At 44.5% G+C, this 22,548-nt stretch overlaps 1 protein-coding gene across 1 annotated transcript; it reads right to left on the bottom strand.

Moving 5' to 3' along the window:
* Window positions 1-2,404: 2,404 nt before the first annotated feature.
* Window positions 2,405-13,473, bottom strand: LOC139422132 (membrane-spanning 4-domains subfamily A member 4A-like). Its single transcript, XM_071173283.1, has 7 exons — window positions 13,244-13,473; window positions 13,024-13,140; window positions 12,586-12,642; window positions 12,114-12,293; window positions 11,691-11,813; window positions 6,740-6,829; window positions 2,405-2,605 (listed from the first exon to the last, which is right to left on the bottom strand). The coding sequence occupies exons 1-7, from the start codon at window positions 13,412-13,414 to the stop codon at window positions 2,510-2,512; spliced, it is 834 nt and encodes a 277-aa protein (XP_071029384.1). The 5' UTR covers window positions 13,415-13,473; the 3' UTR covers window positions 2,405-2,509.
* Between the last annotated feature and the right edge of the window lie 9,075 nt (window positions 13,474-22,548).

Consider the following 22,548-nt stretch of genomic DNA (forward strand, 5'->3'; position numbering starts at 1 on the left):
TGTAGATATAACATAGTTTGACATCCTTTTATCAGTGGCCAATGACCTTGAGCCTTCTTGGATGGGCATTTCTAGTGTAACTCTATGGCAGAACCCAAGGGGCTTGAATTTTCAAACTCTATCCTTAGCCTTGGCAGTGACGTTGTGTCCCCATGAGTGACAGAACACTGAGCTAATCACGGCGCAACTGGAGAACATTACCAACACCTGAGCTCCGTATTTTCCCGCTGGCTGCCTCACCACCACAGAAAGCATTGAGTTTAGGTGGCTGGAGTCTAACAATTTTCCAGGCCTTCCTGATTTTGGATAGGGTCGTCCGACATGATTGTATTGAAGTGCTTTTGAAGTCTGAACAATTCTTCATTATATTGTCAGTTAGCTTGCTTAACATTGACAGTATGTCAAAAACGTATTTGTTGTAATCTTTTGGTTGAAAGTGGGTAAAAGATCAGCGGAGAAACATCTCAACTCTGGGAAAAACAACATTTCATCATTTTATCAGAGTTTGCCACTTGTAATTCCGACTTGGAGGGTCATTCAAGTGGAATTTCTAGGAGGTTCCGATTTCTCTGACGCAGCATAAGGCGATGGGTCAGGTCATAGGTTAGGTTTTAAAGGTAGATTCAGCGAGATGACGTAGATGCACAAAGTAAACAGTTATGGCACAGGAGGTTGGTGTCACCTTAATTGGTGAGGAAGGGTTCGTGGTAATGGCTGGAGTGGAATGGGTGGAATGGTCTCCATGTGTTTGATGCCATTCCATTTGCTCCGTTCCGGGAAATTATTATGAGTCATCCTCCCCTCAGCAGCCTCCACTGAGTTGTATTGGGTACATTTCCGCAACTACCAGTAGCGCTGAAGGCGAGACTCTTTTCTCCACTCTTTTGATCTGGAAGCTACCACTTTGAAGCAGCGTGAAGCACACCTGTGCACATGCTCGGATACTCTGTGTGACTGTGTGAGAACAACGTCTTGCATCTCATCTCAACCTACGGTGCTGCAACATCACGCGTAGTCAAACTTTAAATGAGTGTGATCTGCCAGGTTCAGAAGCTTGAAAACTCCATTTGAAAAAAAAGCTTGAAAACCCAATTAGATTTTACCCAAAATGTGGAGAGAAAAACCTAGAACTGAACATAAATCATGGCGTTTGTTTTGGAGTCAATGATAATTGTTCCAGTATAGTTTCAGTATTTTAAATGGTTTGAACGATAGGGCAACATTTTGATTTCTGCCTAAATAGACATACCAAAACTTTATTATTTTTTCATGAGATGGCCATAAACAAACTGATAATGTTGCATAATTTTAGAAAGGTCTGGAACTCACCTTTCTGGTAATTAAAAAAAATAAATTGCTGAGGTGTATTCCCTTTTAAGGGTACAAGCTCAAGTACCCTACCCTTCAAAAGTTGACCTACAAAAGCATCCCGGAGTCGCCTCGTCACTGTTGACATTGAGGCTGGTGTTTTGCGGCAACTATTTAATAATGAAGCTGCCAGTTGAGGACTTGTGAGACGTCCGTTTCTCAAACTAGACACGCTAATGTACTTGTCCTCTTGCTCAGTTGTGCACCCAGGCCTCGCACTCCTCTTTCTATTCTGGTTAGAACCAGTTTGCACTGTTCTGTGAAGGGAGTAGTACACAGCGTTGTCTATATTTTTTGGTATATATTTTTTGGGGTAAACTCAGATTCTCTTTATCTAATAGTTGACATTGGTTGAAGATCTGATTACATTCGGTATAACAAAATGCAAATATAGTGAAAATCAGAAAGGGGGCAAATACTTTTTCACTGCACTGTAGAAACAGTCATTTTTCATACTTTGGTCATTATACTTTGCTTTCTTAAAATATGATAACATTTCATGAAACACATGGTTTTGACTGTTCATGAACTTTAATGTTGCACACACTCAAGATAGAAAGGATATAGACTAATGTCCAATGTAAACATCCACACACCACTCCCTCATTATCAGGATGTTTTCAGACCCTTCAACCAATTCTCCAAAAATACACATTTATTTAGGTCTAGCATTACGTTAAAGATCAATATTTACCCGAAATATGAATGTCATTAATTACATTGTATACAAGATAAAAGTGACTTCAAACAAAAAACAAATTCTGTCAGATTTATTGTTTCAAGACATTAAGTTAAATATGCATTTGTGTGTTATTAAAAATGATGCAACATATTGTGTCATATAGCAGTGGTTGATTTTAGTTGATAAATCTATTATACTTTTACAAAATAAATTATGATTAAATTATATCAATTAAAGAAAGATAGAAATGACAAAAAGACGAAGTTATAAAATCAACCATATAGTAACCTAAACATTATACTGAAACATTTCATTACTATACACTATCAATATTAAACTGTCAAATTATTCAGATCAGTAATGTGGTGCTAACCGTTGCCTGGCTTGTATCAGAAAAATAGGCCTAGAGAACACAATTTCGACAAGAAAAAGAACAATGTATTCACGGAGGCCCAATTCTCAAGGGATGACAGCAGTGTATTGAGGAGGCAGGTGGTTCTGTTGAAACCCTGTACCCATACCGTCTCCCTCCGGACCCTTTGTGTAGTTCCCAGTCTGTAGAAACAACACAGTACATAATAGGACATATATTACCTTAAAATGTTAAACTGTTGGATATTGTAACTCTGTAACATCACATTGCAAACCAGCATAATCTGATTAGCATCCTCCCACGCCATTCTTTCTGGGTACCAGATGGCACTGCAGTGGATAGCAGACATTTTACGGGCTACTGACCAATTCTGCTATTTTGTGTGTTTTATTAATTTACGTTGATGGTAACTTTTGCTGTACATAATGTCTCCGTCATCATTTCCTATGACCCGAAAACAGCTTCTGGACATCAGAACATAGATCACTAACCTGGAATTGGATGGCATTTCTACTTCAACAAGTCGGCAGCTCTGGACGTTCTGCTTACTCCAGACTAGGCCCCGGGACTCAAGAGGAAGTGACGGCACAAGAGAAGCAAAACGAGCCGGCATCCTGACAAGACTATGTTGGCAAGCAAATAAACCACTCCTAACCTCTGTTCTATATCTGACCATAACTCTATCCTTCTTATTCCTGCTTACAAGCAAGAACTCAAACAGGAAGTACCAGTGAAGAGCTTTATACAAAAGTGGTCCGATGAAGCGGATGCTAAGCTACAAGCCGATTTTGCTAGCACAGACTGGAATATGTTCCGGAATTCATCGATAACATTGAGGAGTTTATCACATCAGTTACCGGCTTCATTAATAAGTGCATTGACAACGTTGTCCCCACAGTGACTGTACGTACACATACCAACCAGAAGCCATGGATTACAGGCAACATCCATACTGAGCTAAAGGCTAGAGCTACCGCTTTCAAGTAGTGGGACACTAATCTGGACGCTTTTAAGAAATCCTGCTACCACCTCCTTAAGTCATCAAACAGGCAATCCATCAATACAGGACTGAGATTGAATCTTATTACGCTCTGCAGGGCTTGTAAACTATCATGGACTACAAAAGGAAACCCAGCTGCAAGCTGCCCAGTGACGCAAGCCTACAAGATTAGCTAAATGCCTTCTATGCTCGCTTCAAGTCAAGAAACACTGAGCCATGCATGAGAGCACCAGCTATTCCGGACGACTGTAAGTAAAGACCTTTTAAATAGGTTAACATTCAAAGACTGATTATCAGACGGATTGAAAGGGTGCATAGTCAGAGCATGTGTTGACCAGCTGGCAAGTGTCTTCAATTACATTTTCAACCTCTCCAACTCAGTCTGTAATACCTACATACCTTGAAGCAGACCACCATAGTCCCTGTGCCCAAGAACACCAAGATAATCTGTCTAAATGACTATTGCCCCTTATATTGCCACTCATATCTGTAACCATGAAATGCTTTGAAAAGCGGACCATTTCTCAAATCAACACCATCATCCCAGACACCCTGGACCCACTCCAATTTGCATACCATCCCAACAGATCCACATATGATACAATCTCTATTCAACACCATAGTGCAATACAATCTCAGGTCCCTGGGACTGAACACCTCCCTCTGTAACTTGATATTGGAATTCCAGACGGGCCGTCCCAGGTGGTGAGGGTAGGGAACAACACATCCACCATGCTTACTCTCAACACAGGGGCCCCTCAGGGGTGTGTACTTAGTCCCCTCCTGTACTCCCTGTTCACCCACAACTGCGTGGCCACGCACAACTCTGACACAACGGTGGTAGGCCTGATCACTGACGATGAAAAAGCCTATAAGGAGAAGATCAGTGACCTGTAAGGATCTCTATACCAGGTGGTGGTAGAAGAAGGCCTTAAACATATTTAGACTGCAGCCACCCAGGTCATAAACTGTTCTTCCTGTTACCACATGGCAAGCCGTACGGATGCACCATGTCTGGAACCAACAGGACCCTGAACGGCTTCAACCCCCAAGCCATAAGACTTCTAAATAGTTAACCAAATAGCTACCTGAACTATCTGCATTGACCCCCCTTTTCACAAACTTTTTTGACTTATCACATACGCTGCTGCTACTGCTTATTATCTATTGTGTTGCCTAGTTACTTTACCCCTACCTATATGCACATATGTACCTCAATTACCTCGTACCCCTGAATATCAACTCTGTGCAGGGTACTGGTACCCCGTGTATATAGCCATGTTATCATTACTCATTGTGTATTTATTCCTCATTTTATTATTTTTCAAAACCTTTTCTATTTTTCTCTCTGCATTGCTGGGAAGGACCCGTAAATAAGCATTTCACTGTTAGTCTACACCTGTTGTTTACAAAGCATGTATCAATTCAAATTAGATTTGATTCTGTCCCTAACACTAAAAATACAAAATTAATAATATAATATAAATGTTTTAATTCAACGTAAACTAAATTAAAACGAACAATATAGTTCTGAAAACTAACTGACACTAAATTCAAAATAAACATTGAAAACGAATATAATATCATTGCAAGGATGTGATGATCATGAATTATTGGCACTCTACAGGCTCAACCTAGTAAGTAATCAGTTTAAATTATAGATACTGATCATGTGTTCTGTTGCTTTTTTGTTAACATCTCTTTATTGTAGAATATGTATCAGAGTGCACCCAAACGCATGCTAATAGTGCACAACCTTGGCCCGGGGGTTTGGTCATAAGTAGAGCACTATATTTTGGGAATAGGGTGCCATCTAGGACATACCTATAGCAGTAGCTAACCACCTGCAATATGAATGAATAACTACTGCCTGGTTTAGGAGACAATTTAAGCCATTTAATAAACTAGAACAACCATTTCAGTAATGGGAACAAAAATCTAACTAAATGATTGGATTAGAAAATGTGTTATGTTATTTATCTTTGTGTAGCACAAGATGAATCAATCACTCAATGTACATGCAAAAAGACAGATATATATATAAAAATAAAAAAATCTCCCCCAAAAATCAAAATGCAGTAGAGGCATGCTGGGAAAAAAAATCATAACTTAAAAAAATGGTTGTGTGTGAGAAGTGTGACTTCTCATTTAGTTATGAGTCAGTACCACATAAATATTTTAATAATAATGTAAGGTCCGATGCTGGAGTCAGGTACGGGGTGTGGTGTCAAACATTTAATGAGGAACAGACAAGGAACAGCGTCAGCACACAGGTAACAAAACGACATACAAACAATGTGAAAACGGGAAACAGAGCTGGGGGACAGACAGATATAGGGAAGGAAAAAACACAGGTTGAAAGGTTTCTTTGTTTCCTTACGAGTTTCCATTAGCTCAGGAAGTGCAATGCAAAACACCTCTGTGGGAATCTGTGTTAAAACGGCGCAGAGTAAGTGTGTCTTTTGTATTTGTAAAATCATTTTGGCGTGATATGAAAGTAGAATTTTCCAAAACCCTATTGCATGCAGTGATTAACGATAAGACAGAGAATCGGGAAGGTTTAACACGTTGGCCTTGCTGTGGTCAATTGTTCAAACGAGATCCCTATGGCAGTATGGGCTTGGGTTCTCAAGAGCTAAGGTTAAGTTAGGTTTAAATTATAAAGTCACAAATGGCAAAAATCACCAGGGGCTAATCGCTCAGTTGAAAATTGTTGTGTTTTAGTAACTTTGATTAGCAGATGGATCTGTGACTGTTTTTAAGGTGATGGAAAAGTGTTCTAATGATGTATACAAACCCTGGACTGTATTAGCCATTGAGAGCTTTGAAGTTTAGCTCACATAATATAATGTGAAAGTATGCATTAAGGTGTCTGTAATAGAATAAACATGTCAAAAATTTAGACATTAATAAATGCATTTCGAGAGCTTACAAAATCTTATTTACATTGGAGGAGGAGTGCCAAGATGGCTGTGCGGGGTCTTCAATACAGCAACCCCTTTCAGTCATACAGGGTTTAAACACATTGGTTCTATCACGTACAACTACGTCAATGATTTTAATTGGACGATGCTTTAACTTCAACTCAAACGTTTTCTGATGTTCGCAAGTACGGACCCACAGAATTTCATACACTGACCAATGTTTTGGTGGTTACACAATTTGAAATTATAGTTTTCGCAGTGGAAATGTAAAAAATTACCCCAGAAACTATGTTACTACGACACTGGTGAGATCTTTTTAATTCAAATTTTAGATAATGAGCAGCCTATTTTAAATGGCGACCCTGCAGTTCAACCTCCAAAAGATGTCATACCTCGTTGTTGTTCTGAGGAGGGTAAGGTGTGTTGCTTGGAGTCATGCTGCCATGAGGTACCGGTATTTGATTCCCAATGATGAACACTTGCTAAAAGACAGACATGTCAATTTTAAGTCCATTTCTAGTAATTCATTATTGAATATACAGGTGTCATGACTGCTCAGTGCTCTTACAGTTGCCAGAACATACTTTTGTATATAGAGTGTATGTGGACACCCCTTCAAATGAGTGGATTCGGCTATTTCAGCCATACCCGTTGCTGTCAGTTGTATAAAATCGAGCACCCAGCCATGCAATCGCCATAGACAAACATTGGCAGTAAAATGGCCTTACTGAAGAGCTCAGTGACTTTCAACGTGGCACCCTCATAGGATGAAGTCTTTTCATCAAATTTCTGCTCTCCAAGAGCTTCCCCGGTCAACTGTAGGTGCTGCTATTGTGAAGAGGAAACGTCTATGAGCAACAACGGCTCAGCCACGAAGTGGTAGGCCATACAAGCCAAGTACTGTCATCGGTTGCAACACTAACCACGTGTTCCAAACTGCCTCTGGAAGAAATGTCAGCACAAGAACGGGTTCATCGGGAGCTTCATGAAATGGTTTCCATGGACACGCAGCCTCACACAAGCCTAAGATCACCATGCGTAATGTTAAGGGTCAGTACCCGCCCGAATGCATTGTGCCAACTAAAGTTTGTTGGAGGAGGAATAATGGTCTGGGGTTGTTTACTATGGTTTGGGGCAGGCTAGGCCCCATACTTCCAGTGAAGGGAAATCTTAACGCTAGAGCATACAATTACATTCTAGAAGATTCTGTGCTTCCGACTTGGTGGGAACAGTTTGGCCAAGGCCCTTTCCTGTTTCAGCAAGACAATGCCCCCATGCACAAAGCAAAATTCTTACAGAAATGGCTTGTCGAGATCGGTGTGGAAGAACTTGACTGGCCTACACAGAGCCCTGACCTCATCCCCATCGAACACCTTTGGGATGAAATGGTACTAGGACTGTGAGCCAAGCATATTCGCCCAACAGCAGTGCCCGACCTCACTAATGCTCTTGTGGCTGAATGGAAGCAAGTCCCCGCAGCAATGTTCCAGCATCTAGTGGAAAGCCTTCCAGGAAAAGTGGAGGCTGTTATAGCAGCAAAGCAGGAACCAACTTCATATTAATGCCCATTATTTTGGAATGGGATGTTCAACTAGAAGTTGTCCACATACTTTTTGTCATGTGCACTTAACTTTGCTTTATTTTTATAATGTTTTCAATATAGTAAGACTTACAATGGTGTCTGAAATTATTGACACACTTGATATAGATGAGTAAAAATGACTGTATAAAAATACTGAGCTATAATGTATGCTCAAAACAATGGAGAAATTATATTATTTTTTACTAATACAATTGGAAAGAGATACTTTTTTATCTCAAAAAGGTAGTGGTTAACATGATTGACACCCCTGTTTCCAATACCTTTCAATATCTCACCTTGCGAGGATGACGACACTGAGCCTTTTTCTAAAATGTCCTGGTACTGGGTGTCATGACAATTTGCTTGGGAAAATCTAAGATTTCTAAGGAGCCAATGTCACCAGGTGAGTGAATGGTAGCAAATAGACTTGTTCTTTACGCGCCTCAAACTTACCTTGGTTACCTTGAATGAATGAATGTTGACTGTAGTAATCCTGTGTATCTTGTTTGGCATTTATTGCTTTTTCTTGCATTGATTTGATTGCGGTAGAAGCTGTAAGCTTTCTCACCATCCACACACACACCATACTTTCAAACACCTCTGTCTTTATAGATCACCTGATGTGTGTTTACCACCACCATTTGTCTGCCCCTAGTGGTCGGGAGTGTAATTGCCTGAATAACACCATAAGCTACACCCAAATTGGCTCCAACACACCGGCCCCTAATGGCGAACAACAATTACCCAATAAAGTGAAATGTGACTGAATCTTCCTTCACTTCTTCTGTGGGTCAAAGTTCTTCACAGGTCCCTCTGTACCCTCTTGGAGTAGCAAGATCTTGGTAACAGGTCTGTCCAGTTCTCCTGTTCTGGTTTTAAGTCTCACAGACCGGACCAGACCCTTCTTGTCAGGGTAGGTTTCCAACACCTTTCCCATCAGCCACGAACCTCTCGGTGACCAGCTCAATATACTACCCCTTGTGCTTTCTATTACATTTATTCTATCTCCAAAACTGTTGCTACAACAGCTGGGAAAACGACATACCCCAATCTCCCTCACAGCAATGATAATTATGGATGGCAAAAGTGGCATAGCTCAAGGTGAAGAGGTGCATCAAGCCCGAAGACTTTGGAAAGTTAGAGCATGCAGAATTGCATCAGTTGACATTCAGTATGGTTATGGAACTGTATCTTACTTAATGTTTTTTATAAAGAAACAAGTACAGTACCAGTCAAAGGTTTGGACACACCTACTTAATCAAGGGTATTTCTTTATTTTGACTATTTTCTACATTGTAGAATAATAGTGAAGACATCAAAACTATGAAATAACACATATGGAATCATGTGGTAACCAAAAAAGTGTTAAACAAATCAAAATGTGTTTTAGATTTTAGTTTCTTCAAAGTAGCCACCATTCACTTCGATGACAGTATTGCACACTCTTGGCATACTCTCAACCAGCTTCACCTGGAATGCTTTTCAAACAGTCTTGAAGGAGTTCCCACAAGTGCTGAGCACTTGTAGGCTGCTTTTCCTTCACTCTGCGGTCCAACAACTCCCAAACCATCTCAATTGGGGTGAGGTCGGGTGACTGTGGGGGCCAGGTCATCTGATGGAGCACTCCATCACTCTCCTTCTTGGACTAATAGCCCTTACGCAGCCTGGAGGTGTGTTGGATCATTTTCCTGTTGTAATCCAAATGATAGTCCCACTAAGCACAAACCAGTTGGGATGCCGTATCGCTGCAGAATGCTGTGGTAGACATGCTGGTTAAGTGTGCCTTGAATTCTAAATAAATCACACAGTGTCACCAGAATAGCACCCCACATCACACCACCTCATTCATGCTTCATGGTGGGAAAACACATACAGTGATCAACCATTCACCTACTCTGGGTCTCACAAAGACACAGCGGTTGCAACCAAAAATCGAATATTTGGACTCATCAGACCAAAGGACACATTTCCACCTGTCTAATGTCCTTTGCTCGCGTTTCTTGGCCCAAGCAAGTCTCTTATTATTATTTGTGTCCTTTAGTAGTGGTTTCTTTGCGGCAATTTGACCATGAAGGCCTTATTCTCACAGTCTCCTCTAAGCAGTTTATGTTGAGATGTGTCTGTTACTTGAACTCTGAAGCATTTATTTTGGCTGCAATTTCTGAGGCTGGTAACTCTAATGAACTTATCCTCTGCAGCAGAGAGAACTCTGGGTCTTCCTTTCCTGTAGCGGTCCTCATGAGAGCCAGTTTCATCGTAGCGCTTGATGGTTTTTGTGACTGCACTTGAAGAAACTTTCAAAGTTCTAGAAATGTTCCGTATTGACTGACCTTCATGTCTTAAAGTAATGATGGACTGTCGTTTCTCTTTGCGTATTTGAGCTGTTCTTGCCATAATATGGACTTGGTCTTTTACCAAATTGGGCTATCTTCTGTATACCAACCCTACCTTGTCACGACACAACAGATTGGCTCAAACACATTAAGAAGGAAAGAAATTCCACAAATTAACTTTTAACGAGGCACACCTGTTAATTGAAATGCATTCCAGGTGACTACCTCATGAAGCTGGCTGAGAGAATGCCAAGCGTGTGCAAAGCTGTCATCAAGGCAAAGGGTGGCTACTTCGAAGAATCTTAAATATATTTTTTTATTTTGGTTATTACATGATTCCAAATGTGTTATTTCATACAATGTATAAAATAGTAAAAAGAAAATAAAAAACCTGAAATGAGTCGGTGTGGTGTGTCTAAACTTTTGACTGGTACTGTGCATCTTCCGTTCATGCTGGCAAAAGAGAGAGATGCTCCTATGAATCAGAAAGCCTTCCTAGGCTTGAGCTCATGGCCGCTGTGTTGGCGGCAAATTGTCATAACAAAAGCAAGAACCGTGAGCTCTCTCACCATCCACACACACGCCATTTGTTCAAACACCTGTGTCTTTATAGATCACCTGGTGTGATTACCACCACCATTTGTCTTCCCCTAGTGGTCGGGAGTGTAATTGCTCAAAAAATACCATAATATAAGATACACCCAAATTGGCTCTTACACTGGGTAAAGTTCATGAGGCATTTGACCTTAACAAGGGGCCCAGGACCAGTGGAAGAAAATTTGCCCCATAACATCAAAGATCCACCACCATATTTTACAGTATGTATGGTGTTATTTTCTGCTCTTGCGTTCTCATTTCGATGCCAAACTCACGACTGGTGTGTGTGTTCAATGAGCTATTTAAGTTTACTAAACAGCATTGGCACTTGGATTGAACACTGTGATTTGGTCATATGACATGAACATAGAGCTCTTTCGCCACACACACCAGTAGTGGGTTTGGCATTGAAATAAGAATACATTAAGCAGAAAAGAACCCCATAAAATAAGTGCAGACGAAGGATATCAATGATCTGGAAGGATTCTGTACGGATGAATGGTCTAAAATCCCTGCCAATGGGGTCACCAAATCATAAAACATTTTAGAAAATGTGTCAGTGCTGTTATCCTTGCACAGTGATTTTATTGAAAACAGGGGTGTCATTAATATTGACCCATTCCTGTTTGAATTTTTTTTTAAATATTACTTGTTAAGCGTAAACTCTTTCTCTGAGAAATTGTATTAATACACATTTTTGGGCGCATACAATTTATCTCAGTATTGTATTATTTTATTTTAAACAGCCACTTTTGCAAATTTTTATCATGGGTGTCAATAAGTTCGGACCACACTGCATACGGAACTAGAAATCTATGTCCACAGACTCACCTCAGGGGTGGAACGGCAGCACAGGCAGACAGCTCTGCAGGCGAATGACGAGACACAGATGGACACTATGAACTCCAGCATGGAGAAAACAGCCAAAACACCTGATATTCCCTGGGACCTGACCTATAGACAGAGAGGAACAGGAAACAGCAGTTAACTAGGCTACACTGCCATTTTGGAGCAATTATGTACAATTAATTAGTGTGGGCTAACAAGAAGAAAAATTAACTCAATAGCATCTAATTCACTATTTATTGCATGTTTGAGATGTCACATATCTGTTACAAATGGGGTATAATTTAAACTAATAAAAAACATTAAACAGTACGTACAATAGTCTAGTAATACAATTATAGATGATAAATTCCCCTTTACCAATTTACAAATATCTCCTGACCAAAGGAATAAGCATTTGGTATATACCCAATACTGTTGACAGACATAGGATGGAGGGTAGCTGACATAGGATGGAGGGTAGTATGAAGGATAGCCTGGATAGTCACAGTAGTAGTTGTACATTACAGCACTGTCTAAAGAATGCAGAATGGTGCCAGTAAGAGCAGTAACCGTGGCGACAACATTCATTCCAAGGGAGCCTTTTACCTAAGGGACAGAGCAGAAAGAGGACATAGGAATGAATGATTGGTTGTGAAGAATGAAATGCAATATGAAATACAGTGTGTTGACAATCATGATTGCAAGTCTTTATTAAAGGGGCAATTTGCAGTTGCTGAATCGCCAGTGCCTACCCACTGCTTGTGTTGTGGGAGGAAAAATAACAGGTTGAATGAAAACATGAGGGCCTATATGTGAAGTAGATTCTATGTTTTGAAATAAAGTGGAACTTTATAAAACAAAAGCCTACTTTATTGAGGCAAAAATAGTTGATACTGACCAGACATTTGTTCAGTTTGTTGTCAGCAGCAACAGTTAGAGAGCCTGCAACTACATACTGAGGTGGAACAAGGAAGATATTATACAAGCCTACGTACCAAATGGCACCCTATTCTCTACATAGTACACTACAAAAGTAGTGCACTATATAGGGAGTAGGGTACCATGTGGGACAAAAATATTTCTACAGTATGACCAAAGTTCAAAATCAAGTTTAATTCCTCCCACATAGAAGTCAACAGAAACTGAAATGCATGAGTGTATGAACGGCACAGGCCGAGCCAAATAGATATACATTGATAAAAGTAATTTGTCAAGTCATTCATTATACATTAAAGATTAAATATATATGACATGATTAAATTATTATGATGTTTTGATTGCATCACGACAGACAGGAAATGCAATAAATTATTATTAGACAGAGCAGCTCACTCACAATGATAGATCCCCAGACAAATATTCCACTAAATACTCCAATATTGTCTACTTGTGGTCCTGCAGTCATCACGATTCCTGTCAACAGCATTATCAAACCAATCATGATCTGTATGGTCTGTGAGAGAAAAACAAAGCAGGAAATCCATTTTTCTCTTCTTCCAATACATTCAACCAAAATGAAAAATAATTTTCAAATGATATAAAACATAAATTCTTACTCCCAGCGCTTTTGGATGCCCTGCCCGGAAACTTCCCAGCACTGAGGAGACCGTCTGTCCCAGACAGTGAGGAGCAGATGCGACCCCCGCGACCCCCATCCCGTTCCCATAGGGGTAGACATGGGTGATGACCACCGCCCCATTAGTGGTGGTTGTTTGAGAGCTGGACATCTTCACAGAGGACAGAAGGATGTTTGTAGTACAGTAAGAGGTGATATGGCTGGTTAGCTGTGTATTGTTGAGCCTCCTGCAAAGTTTGAACTCTACCTGGGACTTCCAGATAATAATTTACCTGGGAATGTAATGCATAATAGGTGTGTGCATCAGCCACTAATTAGACTTTGAACACTCGCCATTAAAAATGGGTAGGTGGTAGGCTGTGTGTGTCTGTGGTTGCTGCATCATCTGTTTATTTTAATTACTTCCTCATTGCTGAGCGACCTTTAGTTCCTTCTTTATTGTCATAACTTCCCATCATGGGCTTGAAGCTCCTTGCCTATAGAACACGGGCTATAAAAGAAACTCATACACTTCCATGAAAGATGCATGAGTTTCTTTTTCATGCGACATAGCATGGAAGTGTACACATTTATTTTGTTCTGTGCTTTATAAGTAACAATCTTCAAGGTGTAGTATAATAAAGTAATTTAACCAAATACTTTGCCCCTCTGTGGGGAGACATCCTGAATTATAGAAGAAGTAGGTGAAATAACCGTAACAACTGTTTATTAGTGAATGTTGAATTGTTGGCGAATGGACAATAGATAAGCATGACAAACAAAAAAGAGCTTAGTAAAGTGGAGTGTATATAAATGCTGAGATATCATGTAAACATAAGCTATTCATGTCTATTCCTGCACCCCTCTCTTCCTCTTCTCCCCCCTCTCTCTCTCTCTCATCTTCCTCTCTCCCTCTCTTCGTCTTTCTTCCGATTCTCCCCTCTCATCCTCTTCTCCCCTATCTTCCTCTCCTCCTGTCTCTTCCTCTTCTCTTTCTTCCAAGGTTTTTATAGTTTTGTGTTTTAAATGTTGTAGAAACATCTCAAGGATGATCAATGGAAACAGGAGCAGAATGTGTCAAAAGTGAAGGAGTCTGAATACTTTCCAAATGCACTGTATCTGGTCTAAAAAGGAAGGAAAATACAGTCACGAGTATCAACTGCTATAGACAATCTTTTTGGCCTTCTTGTGACATCGGGTGCTGTAGGTGTCCTGGAGGGCTGTTTGTGAGGGTTTTAATTGACAAGCCAAATTTCTTCATCCTCCTGAGTTTCCCTCTGCTGTTATTTTGTGGAGGTTATTTTCCTTACACCACACTCCGAGAGCCCTCACCTCCTCCCTGCAGGCTGTCTCGTCGTTGTTGGTCTGGAAACTTGATGATGACCACGCAGTTATGGGTGAACAGGGAGTACAGGAGTGGGCTGAGCACGCACCCTTGTGGGGCCCTGGTATTGGGGACGACTGACAACCTGGGGGCGGCCCATCGGGAAGTCCATGACCCAATTGCACAGGGAGGAGTTGAGACCCAGGGCCTCAAGCGTAATTATGAGCTTGGAGGGAACTATGGTGTTGAATGCTGAGCTATAGTCAATTAACAACATTCTTACATAGGTATTCCTCTTGTCCAGATGGGATAGGGCAGTGTGCAGTGTGATGGCGATTACATTGTCTGTGGAGCTATTGAGGCAGTAAGCAAATTTAAGTGGGTCTAGGGTGACAGGTAAGGTGGAGGTGATATGATCCTTGACTAGTCTCTCAAAGAAGTGTGTGCTACGGGGTGAAAGTCATTTAGTTCAGTTACCATTGCATTCTTGGGTACAGGAACAATGGTGGCCATCTTGAAGCATGTGGGGACAGCAGACTGGGATAGGGAGAGATTGAATATGTCTGTAAACACACCAGCCAGCTGGTTTGCGAAGGCTCTTCAAAGCGGGCAAAGAACATGTTTAGCTTGACTGGTAGCAAGACGTCAGTGTCCGCGACGTGGTTGGTTTTCCTTTTGTAGTCCGACTGTAAACACTGCCACATATGTCTCATGTCTGAGCCATTTGGTTGCCTTGCGGAGGGAACAACTACCCTGTTTGTATTCTGCCATATTCCCTGTCACCTTGCCATGGTTAAGTGTGTTGCTTCGTGCTTTCAGTTTTGTGCAAATGCTGCCATCTATCAACGTTTTCTGGTTAGGGTAGGTTTAAATAGTCATAGTGGGTACAACATCTCCTATACATTACTTGATGAAATCAGTAACCGTCTCAGTGAACACGTCAATATTATTCTAGGAATCTACCCGGAGAAAATCCCAGTCCTCGTGATCGAAACAATCTTGAAGTGTGGATTCCGATTGGTCAGATCAGCATTGAATAGTCCTTAGCACGGGTGCTTCCTGTTTGAGTTCATGCCTATAGGAAGGGCGGAGCAAAATGGAGTAGTGGTCAGATTTGCCGAAAGGAGGGCGGGGGAAGGCCTTGTATGCATCCCGGAAGTTAGATTATCAGTGGTCCAGGGGTCCAGAGTGCTACAGTCAATATACTGTTAGAATTTGCTTTGCTAAAATCCCCAGCTACAATAAATGCAGCCTCAGGATATATGGTTTCCAGTTTGCATAAAGTTCAGTGAAGTTCCTTGAGGGTCGTCGTGGTTTCGGCTTGAGGGGGGACATACACAGCTGTAACAATAACCAAAGATAATTATTTTGGGAGATTATACGGTCGGCATTTGATTGTGAGGAATTCTAGGTCAGGTGAACAAAAGGACTTGAGTTCCTGTATGTTGTTACAATTACACCATGATTCGTTAATCATGAAACATACACCCCCGCCCTTCTTCTTCCCGGAGAGATGTTTATTCCTGTCGGCGCGATGCACTGAGAATCCAGATGGCTGTACCGACTCCAACAAGATATCCCGATAGAGCCACGTTTCCGTGAAACAGAGTATGTTACAATCCCTGATGTCTCTCTGGAAAGCAACTCTTGCCCTGATCTTGTCAACTTTGTTATCTCAAGGCTGGATATTACCGAGTAATATACTCGGAAGCGGTGGATGGTGTGTGCACCACCTACAGTGCCTTGCGAAAGTATTCGGGCCCCTTGAACTTTGCGACCTTTTGCCACATTTCAGGCTTCAAACATAAAGATATAAAACTGTATTTTTTTGTGAAGAATCAACAACAAGTGGGACACAATCATGAAGTGGAACGACATTTATTGGATATTTTAAACTTTTTTAACAAATCAAAAACTGAAAAATTGGGCGTGCAAAATTATTCAGCCCCTTTACTTTCAGTGCAGATCTCTGAATGATCCAATGTTGACCTAAATGACTAATGATGATAAATACAATCCACCTGTGTGTAATCAAGTCTCCGTATAAGTGCACCTGCACTGTGATAGTCTCAGAGGTCCGTTAAAAGCGCAGAGAGCATCATGAAGAACAAGGAACACACCAGGCAGGTCCGAGATACTGTTGTGAAGAAGTTTAAAGCCGGATTTGGATACAAAAAGATTTCCCAAGCTTTAAACATCCCAAGGAGCACTGTGCAAGCGATAATATTGAAATGGAAGGAGTATCAGACCACTGCAAATCTACCAAGACCTGGCCGTCCCTCTAAACTTTCAGCTCATACAAGGAGAAGACTGATCAGAGATGCAGCCAAGAGGCCCATGATCACTCTGGATGAACTGCAGAGATCTACAGCTGAGGTGGGAGACTCTGTCCATAGGACAACAATCAGTCGTATATTGCACAAATCTGGCCTTTATGGAAGAGTGGCAAGAAGAAAGCCATTTCTTAAAGATATCCATAAAAGTGTCGGTTAAAGTTTGCCACAAGCCACCTGGGAGACACACCAAACGTGGAAGAAGGTGCTCTGGTCAGATGAAACCAAAATTGAACTTTTTGGCAACAATGCAAAACGTTATGTTTGGCATAAAAGCAACACACCATCCCCACTGTCAAACATGGTGGTGGCAGCATCATGGTTTGGGCCTGCTTTTATTCAGCAGGGACAGGGAATATGGTTAAAATTGATTGGAAGATGGATGGAGCCAAATACAGGACCATTCTGGAAGAAAACCTGATGGAGTCTGCAAAAGACCTGAGACTGGGACGGAGATTTGTCTTCCAACAAGACAATGATCCAAAACATAAAGCAAAATCTACAATGGAATGGTTCAAAAATAAACATATCCAGGTGTTAGAATGGCCAAGTCAAAGTCCAGACCTGAATCCAATCGAGAATCTGTGGAAGGAACTGAAAACTGCTGTTCACAAATGCTCTCCATCCAACCTCACTGAGCTCGAGCTGTTTTGCAAGGAGGAATGGGAAAAAATTTCAGTCTCTCGATGTGCAAAACTGATAGAGACATACCCCAAGCGACTTACAGCTGTAATCGCAGCAAAAGGTGGCGCTACAAAGTATTAACTTAAGGGGGATGAATAATTTTGCACGCCCAATTTTTCAGTTTTTGATTTGTTAAAAAAGTTTGAAATATCCAATAAATGTCGTTCCACTTCATGATTGTGTCCCACTTGTTGTTGATTCTTCACCAAAAAATACAGTTTTATGTCTTTATGTTTGAAGCCTGAAATGTGGCAAAAGGTCGCAAAGTTCAAGGGGGCCGAATACTTTCGCAAGGCACTCTAAGTCTGACTAGAGGACTGCTCCAGCTCCCTCTCCTCCGGCGGTGTAATGCTCCGGGTGTCGTGGGTGTGGAGTCAAATGCAGGAGACAGAGAGTTCAATGCTTCGCGTCTTTTAATCGCACCAACGCACCACAGGGTGCTCACAAAAAAGTTACGTTCCCAAAACACAGGGAATCAAAATGTACAATGGGAAACAATCCCGACCGGACACTAACACGTGCCTATACCACAGAGCCGAAGGTTACATAGAAATAATCCCGCACAACAACCAGGTGGGCCGGCTGTCTAATAAAGACAAACTAATTAAACATCCACAGGTGCTACCACTCAACATACAAGGAGGGGAAGGAAAAACAATCAGTGGCAGCTAATAGGCCGGTGACGACGACCGCTGAGCGCCACCTGCCCGGGAAAGGGAAACACCCTCGGTCGGACTCGTGACAGTACCCCCCCCTGACGCGCGGCTCCCGCAGCGCGCCGACACCGGCCTCGAGGTCGCCCCGGAGGACGAGGTGCAGGGCGATCCGGATGGAGGCGATGGAAATCCCTCAACATGGAGGGATCCAAGATGTCCCCCACCGGTACCCAGCACCTCTCCTCCGGACCGTACCCCTCCCAGTCCACGAGGTACTGCAGGCCCCTCACCCGGCGTCTTGAGTCCAGAATGGCCCGGATCGTGTACGCCGGGGACCCCTCGATGTCCAGCGGGGGGGGAGGGACCTCCGGTACCTCACTGTCCTGCAGGGGACCAGCTACCACCGGCCTGAGGAGAGACACATGAAACGAGGGGTTAATACGATAATAGGAAGGGAGTTGTAATCGATAACACACCTCGTTTATCCTCCTCAGGACTTTAAAGGGCCCTACACACTGCGGACCCAGCTTCCGGCAGGGCAAGCGGAGAGGTAGGTTTCGGGTCGAGAGCCAGACCCTGTCCCACGGTACAAACAAGGGGGCCTCACTGCGGTGGCGGTCAGCACTCCTCTTCTGCCGTCCACTCGCTTGTCGTAGAGATTCCTGGACGGCCCTCCAGGTCTCCTTGGAGCGCTGTACCCATTCCTCCACCGCAGGAGCCTCGGTCTGGCTCGGATACCATGGTGCCAGGACCGGCTGGTACCCCAACACACACTGAAAAGGGGACACGTTAGTAGAGGAGTGGCGTAGTGAGTTCTGAGCCATTTCAGCCCAGGGAATGTATTGTGCCCACTCCCCTGGCCGATCCTGGCAATACGACCGCAGAAACCTACCCACCTCCTGGTTCACTCTCTCCACCTGCCCATTACTCTCGGGGTGGTAACCAGAGGTCAGGCTGACAGAGACCCCCAAACGTTCCATGAACGCTCTCCATACCCGGGACGTGAATTGGGGGCCCCGATCAGAAACGATGTCCTCCGGCACCCCGTAGTGCCGGAAGACATGGGTGAATAACGCCTCCGCAGTCTGTAGGGCTGTAGGGATACCGGGCAACGGGAGGAGACGGCAGGACTTAGAGAACCGATCCACAATCACCAGAACCGTGGTGTTCCCCTGAGACGGCGGGAGATCGGTTAGGAAATCTATGGACAGATGTGACCATGGCCGCTGTGGAACAGGGAGGGGTTGTAGCTTCCCTCTAGGAAGGTGCCTAGGAGCCTTACTCTGAGCGCACACTGAACAGGAGGAGACATAACCCTTAACGTCCTTAGCCAACGTAGGCCACCAATACCTCCCCTGAAGGCTCCCCACTGTCCTCGTCACCCCAGGGTGACCCGAGGAGGGTAGGACGTGAGCCCACCGAATCAGTTTGTCCCGAACACCAAGCGGCACGTACCTTCGCCCCGCTGGACACTGAGGAGGCGCGGGTTCAGCCCGTAACGCCCGCTCGATGTCCGAGTCCACCTCCCATACCACTGGGGCTACCAGCTTCGAGGCGGGAAGGATGGGAGTAGGTTCGGTGGACCCATCCTCCGTGTCATAAAGGCGGGACAGTGCGTCAGCCTTCACGTTCTGGGAGCGCGGTCTATAAGACAAAGTAAATCGGAACCGGGTGAAGAACATGGCCCACCTTGCCTGACGTGGGTTAAGTCTCCTAGCTGCCCGAATATACTCCAGATTCTGGTGGTCGGTCCAGATGAGAAAGGGGTGTTTAGCCCCCTCAAGCCAGTGTCTCCACACCTTCAGAGCTCTAACCACCGCTAGCAACTCCCGGTCCCCCACATCATAGTTACGCTCCGCTGGGCTGAGCTTCCTTGAGAAGAAAGCGCAGGGGCGGAGTTTTGGTGGCGTACCCGAGCGCTGTGATAGCACGGCACCCACCCCAGCCTCGGACGCGTCCACCTCCACTATGAATGCTATGCTAACACGGGCGCATCAGTAAACAGCGCCTTCAACTTGTTGAATGCTCCGTCCGCCTCTGCTGACCACTGCAAACGCACCGGGCCCCCCTTCAGCAGTGAGGTGATGGGAGCCGCTACCTGGCCAAAACCCCGGATAAACCTCCGGTAGTAGTTGGCAAAACCCAGAAACCGCTGCACCACCTTTACCGTGGTCGGAGTCGGCCAATTACGCACGGCCCTAATGCGGTCACCCTCCATCACTACCCCCGAGGTGGAAATGCGATATCCCAGAAAAGAGACGGCTCGTTTAGAGAACACGCATTTCTCAGCCTTGACGTATAGGTCATGCTCCAGCAGTCTACCAAGCACCTTGCGCACCAGAGACACATGCGCGGTGTGAGTGGCCGAGTAGATCAGAATGTCATCGATATAAACCACCACTCCCTGCCCGCACAGGTTCCTGAGAATCTCGTCTACAAAGGATTGGAAAACGGCTGGAGCATTCTTTAACCCATACGGCATGACGAGGTACTCATAGTGGCCTGATGTAGTACTAAATGCGGTTTTCCACTCGTCTCCCTTCCGAATACGCACCAAACTATACGCGCTCCTGAGATCCAGTTTTGTGAAGAACTGCGCTCCGTGGAACGATTCCACCGCCGTAGCGATGAGAGGTAGAGGGTAACTATACCCCACTGTGATGGCGTTTAGACCTCCATAATCGATACACGGACGCAAGCCTCCCTCCTTTTTCCTCACAAAAAAGAAACTTGAGGAGACGGGTGAAATGGAGGACCGAATGTACCCCTGTCCCAGCGCCTCCGTGACATATGTCTCCATTGCCAACGTCTCCTCCTGGGACAGCGGGTACACGTGACTCTTGGGAAGCGCAGCGTCTACCTGGAGATCTATCGTACAATCCCTTCCCGGTCGATAAGGTGGTAATTTAGTCGCTTTCACTTTACTGAAAGCGATTGCCAAATCGGCATACTCGGGGGGAATGCACACCGCGGAACCCTGGTTTGGACTCTCCACCGACGTGGCACCGATGGAAACTCCCAAACACCTTCCAGAACACTCCTCTGACCACCCCTGGAGAACCCCCTGTCTCCACGAAATTTTAGGATTGTGCCGGGCCAGCCAGGGAGTCCCCAGCACCACTGGAAACGCAGGCGAATCAATAATAAAGAAACTGATACGCTCCCTATGATTCCCCTGCGTCACCATGTCCAGTGGGACCGTGGTCTCCCTGACCATCCCTGACCCTAATGGCCGGCTATCTAGGGAGTGCACTGGGAAAGGAGAATCTATCGGCACCAGCGGAACCCCTAACTTAAGGGCGAGTCCGCGATCCATAAAGTTCCCAGCTGTGCCTGAATCGACTAGCGCCCTATGCTGGGAAGAGGGAAAAAAGCGAAGGAAAAAAGTTAAGACAAACATGTGGCCAACAGGGGGTTCTGGGTGAGTTTGATGCTGACTCACCTGGGGTGACCGAGAAGCGTTCCGCCTGCCATCTCTACTCCCAGACGGACCCCCCCAGCACCGATCAGACGTGTGTCCTCTCCGACCACAGTTTGTGCAGGGAAGGCCTCCTCCTCCGGTACCCCTCGGCGCAGCCCCTCCCAACTCCATCGGAATGGGAGCGGAGGGGCTGGGTGGTGGAACGCACACCTCTCTGAACGCCCGCGGGCAGCCAGCAGATTATCCAGTCGAATGGACATGTCAATCAGCTGATCCAGTGACAGAGTGGTGTCCCGACACGCTAACTCCCGGCGGACGTCCTCTCGGAGACTACACCTGTAGTGGTCCATGAGGGCCCTGTCGTTCCACCCAGATCCGGCTGCCAAGGTCCGGAACTCCAGCGCGTAATCCTGGGCGCTCCTCCTCTCCTGCCTGAGGTGAAATAGTCGTTCTCCCGCGGGAAAGCGGCGGGAAAACTCTGGGTAGTGCTCCCGCGCTGAGTCTGGACCATTCCAGACCGCGTTCGCCCATTCCAGGGCACGACCCGTGAGGCAGGAGATGAGGACACTCACCCTCTCTGCTCCTGAGGGAGTGGGTCTGATGGTGGCCAGGTATAGCTCCAGCTGGAGCAGAAACCCCTGGCAACCCGCCGCCGCTCCATCATAAGCCCTCGGTAGCGTCAGACGGAGGGTGCTGGAGTCGGGAGATGGGGAGTCCGGAACCGTGGGTGCCGAAGGTGGAGAGAGGAGCCCACTCTTCTCCCATCTGTCCATTCTCTCCATCACTTGATCCATCGCGGATCCGATCCGATGAAGGACGGTGGTGTGGTGGAGAACCCGTTCCTCCATCGATGGGAGAGGGTTGGCTGCTGCTCCTGCTGACTCCATT

Source organism: Oncorhynchus clarkii, chromosome 12 (assembly GCF_045791955.1).
Source record: "Oncorhynchus clarkii lewisi isolate Uvic-CL-2024 chromosome 12, UVic_Ocla_1.0, whole genome shotgun sequence".
In the NCBI taxonomy this organism is placed as follows: domain Eukaryota; kingdom Metazoa; phylum Chordata; class Actinopteri; order Salmoniformes; family Salmonidae; genus Oncorhynchus; species Oncorhynchus clarkii.

Bases quoted from the DNA above. Each gene is read 5' to 3' on its own strand.
- LOC139422132 (XM_071173283.1), bottom strand. From the start codon at position 13,414: ATGTCCAGCTCTCAAACAACCACCACTAATGGGGCGGTGGTCATCACC. The intron at 12,643-13,023 runs GTGAGTGAGCTG...GTTCCACCTCAG, and splicing joins TTGTCTGGGGATCTATCATT to TATGTAGTTGCAGGCTCTCT. The intron at 2,606-6,739 runs GTATGACATCTT...TTGTTTCTACAG, and splicing joins CTCCTCAGAACAACAACGAG to ACTGGGAACTACACAAAGGG.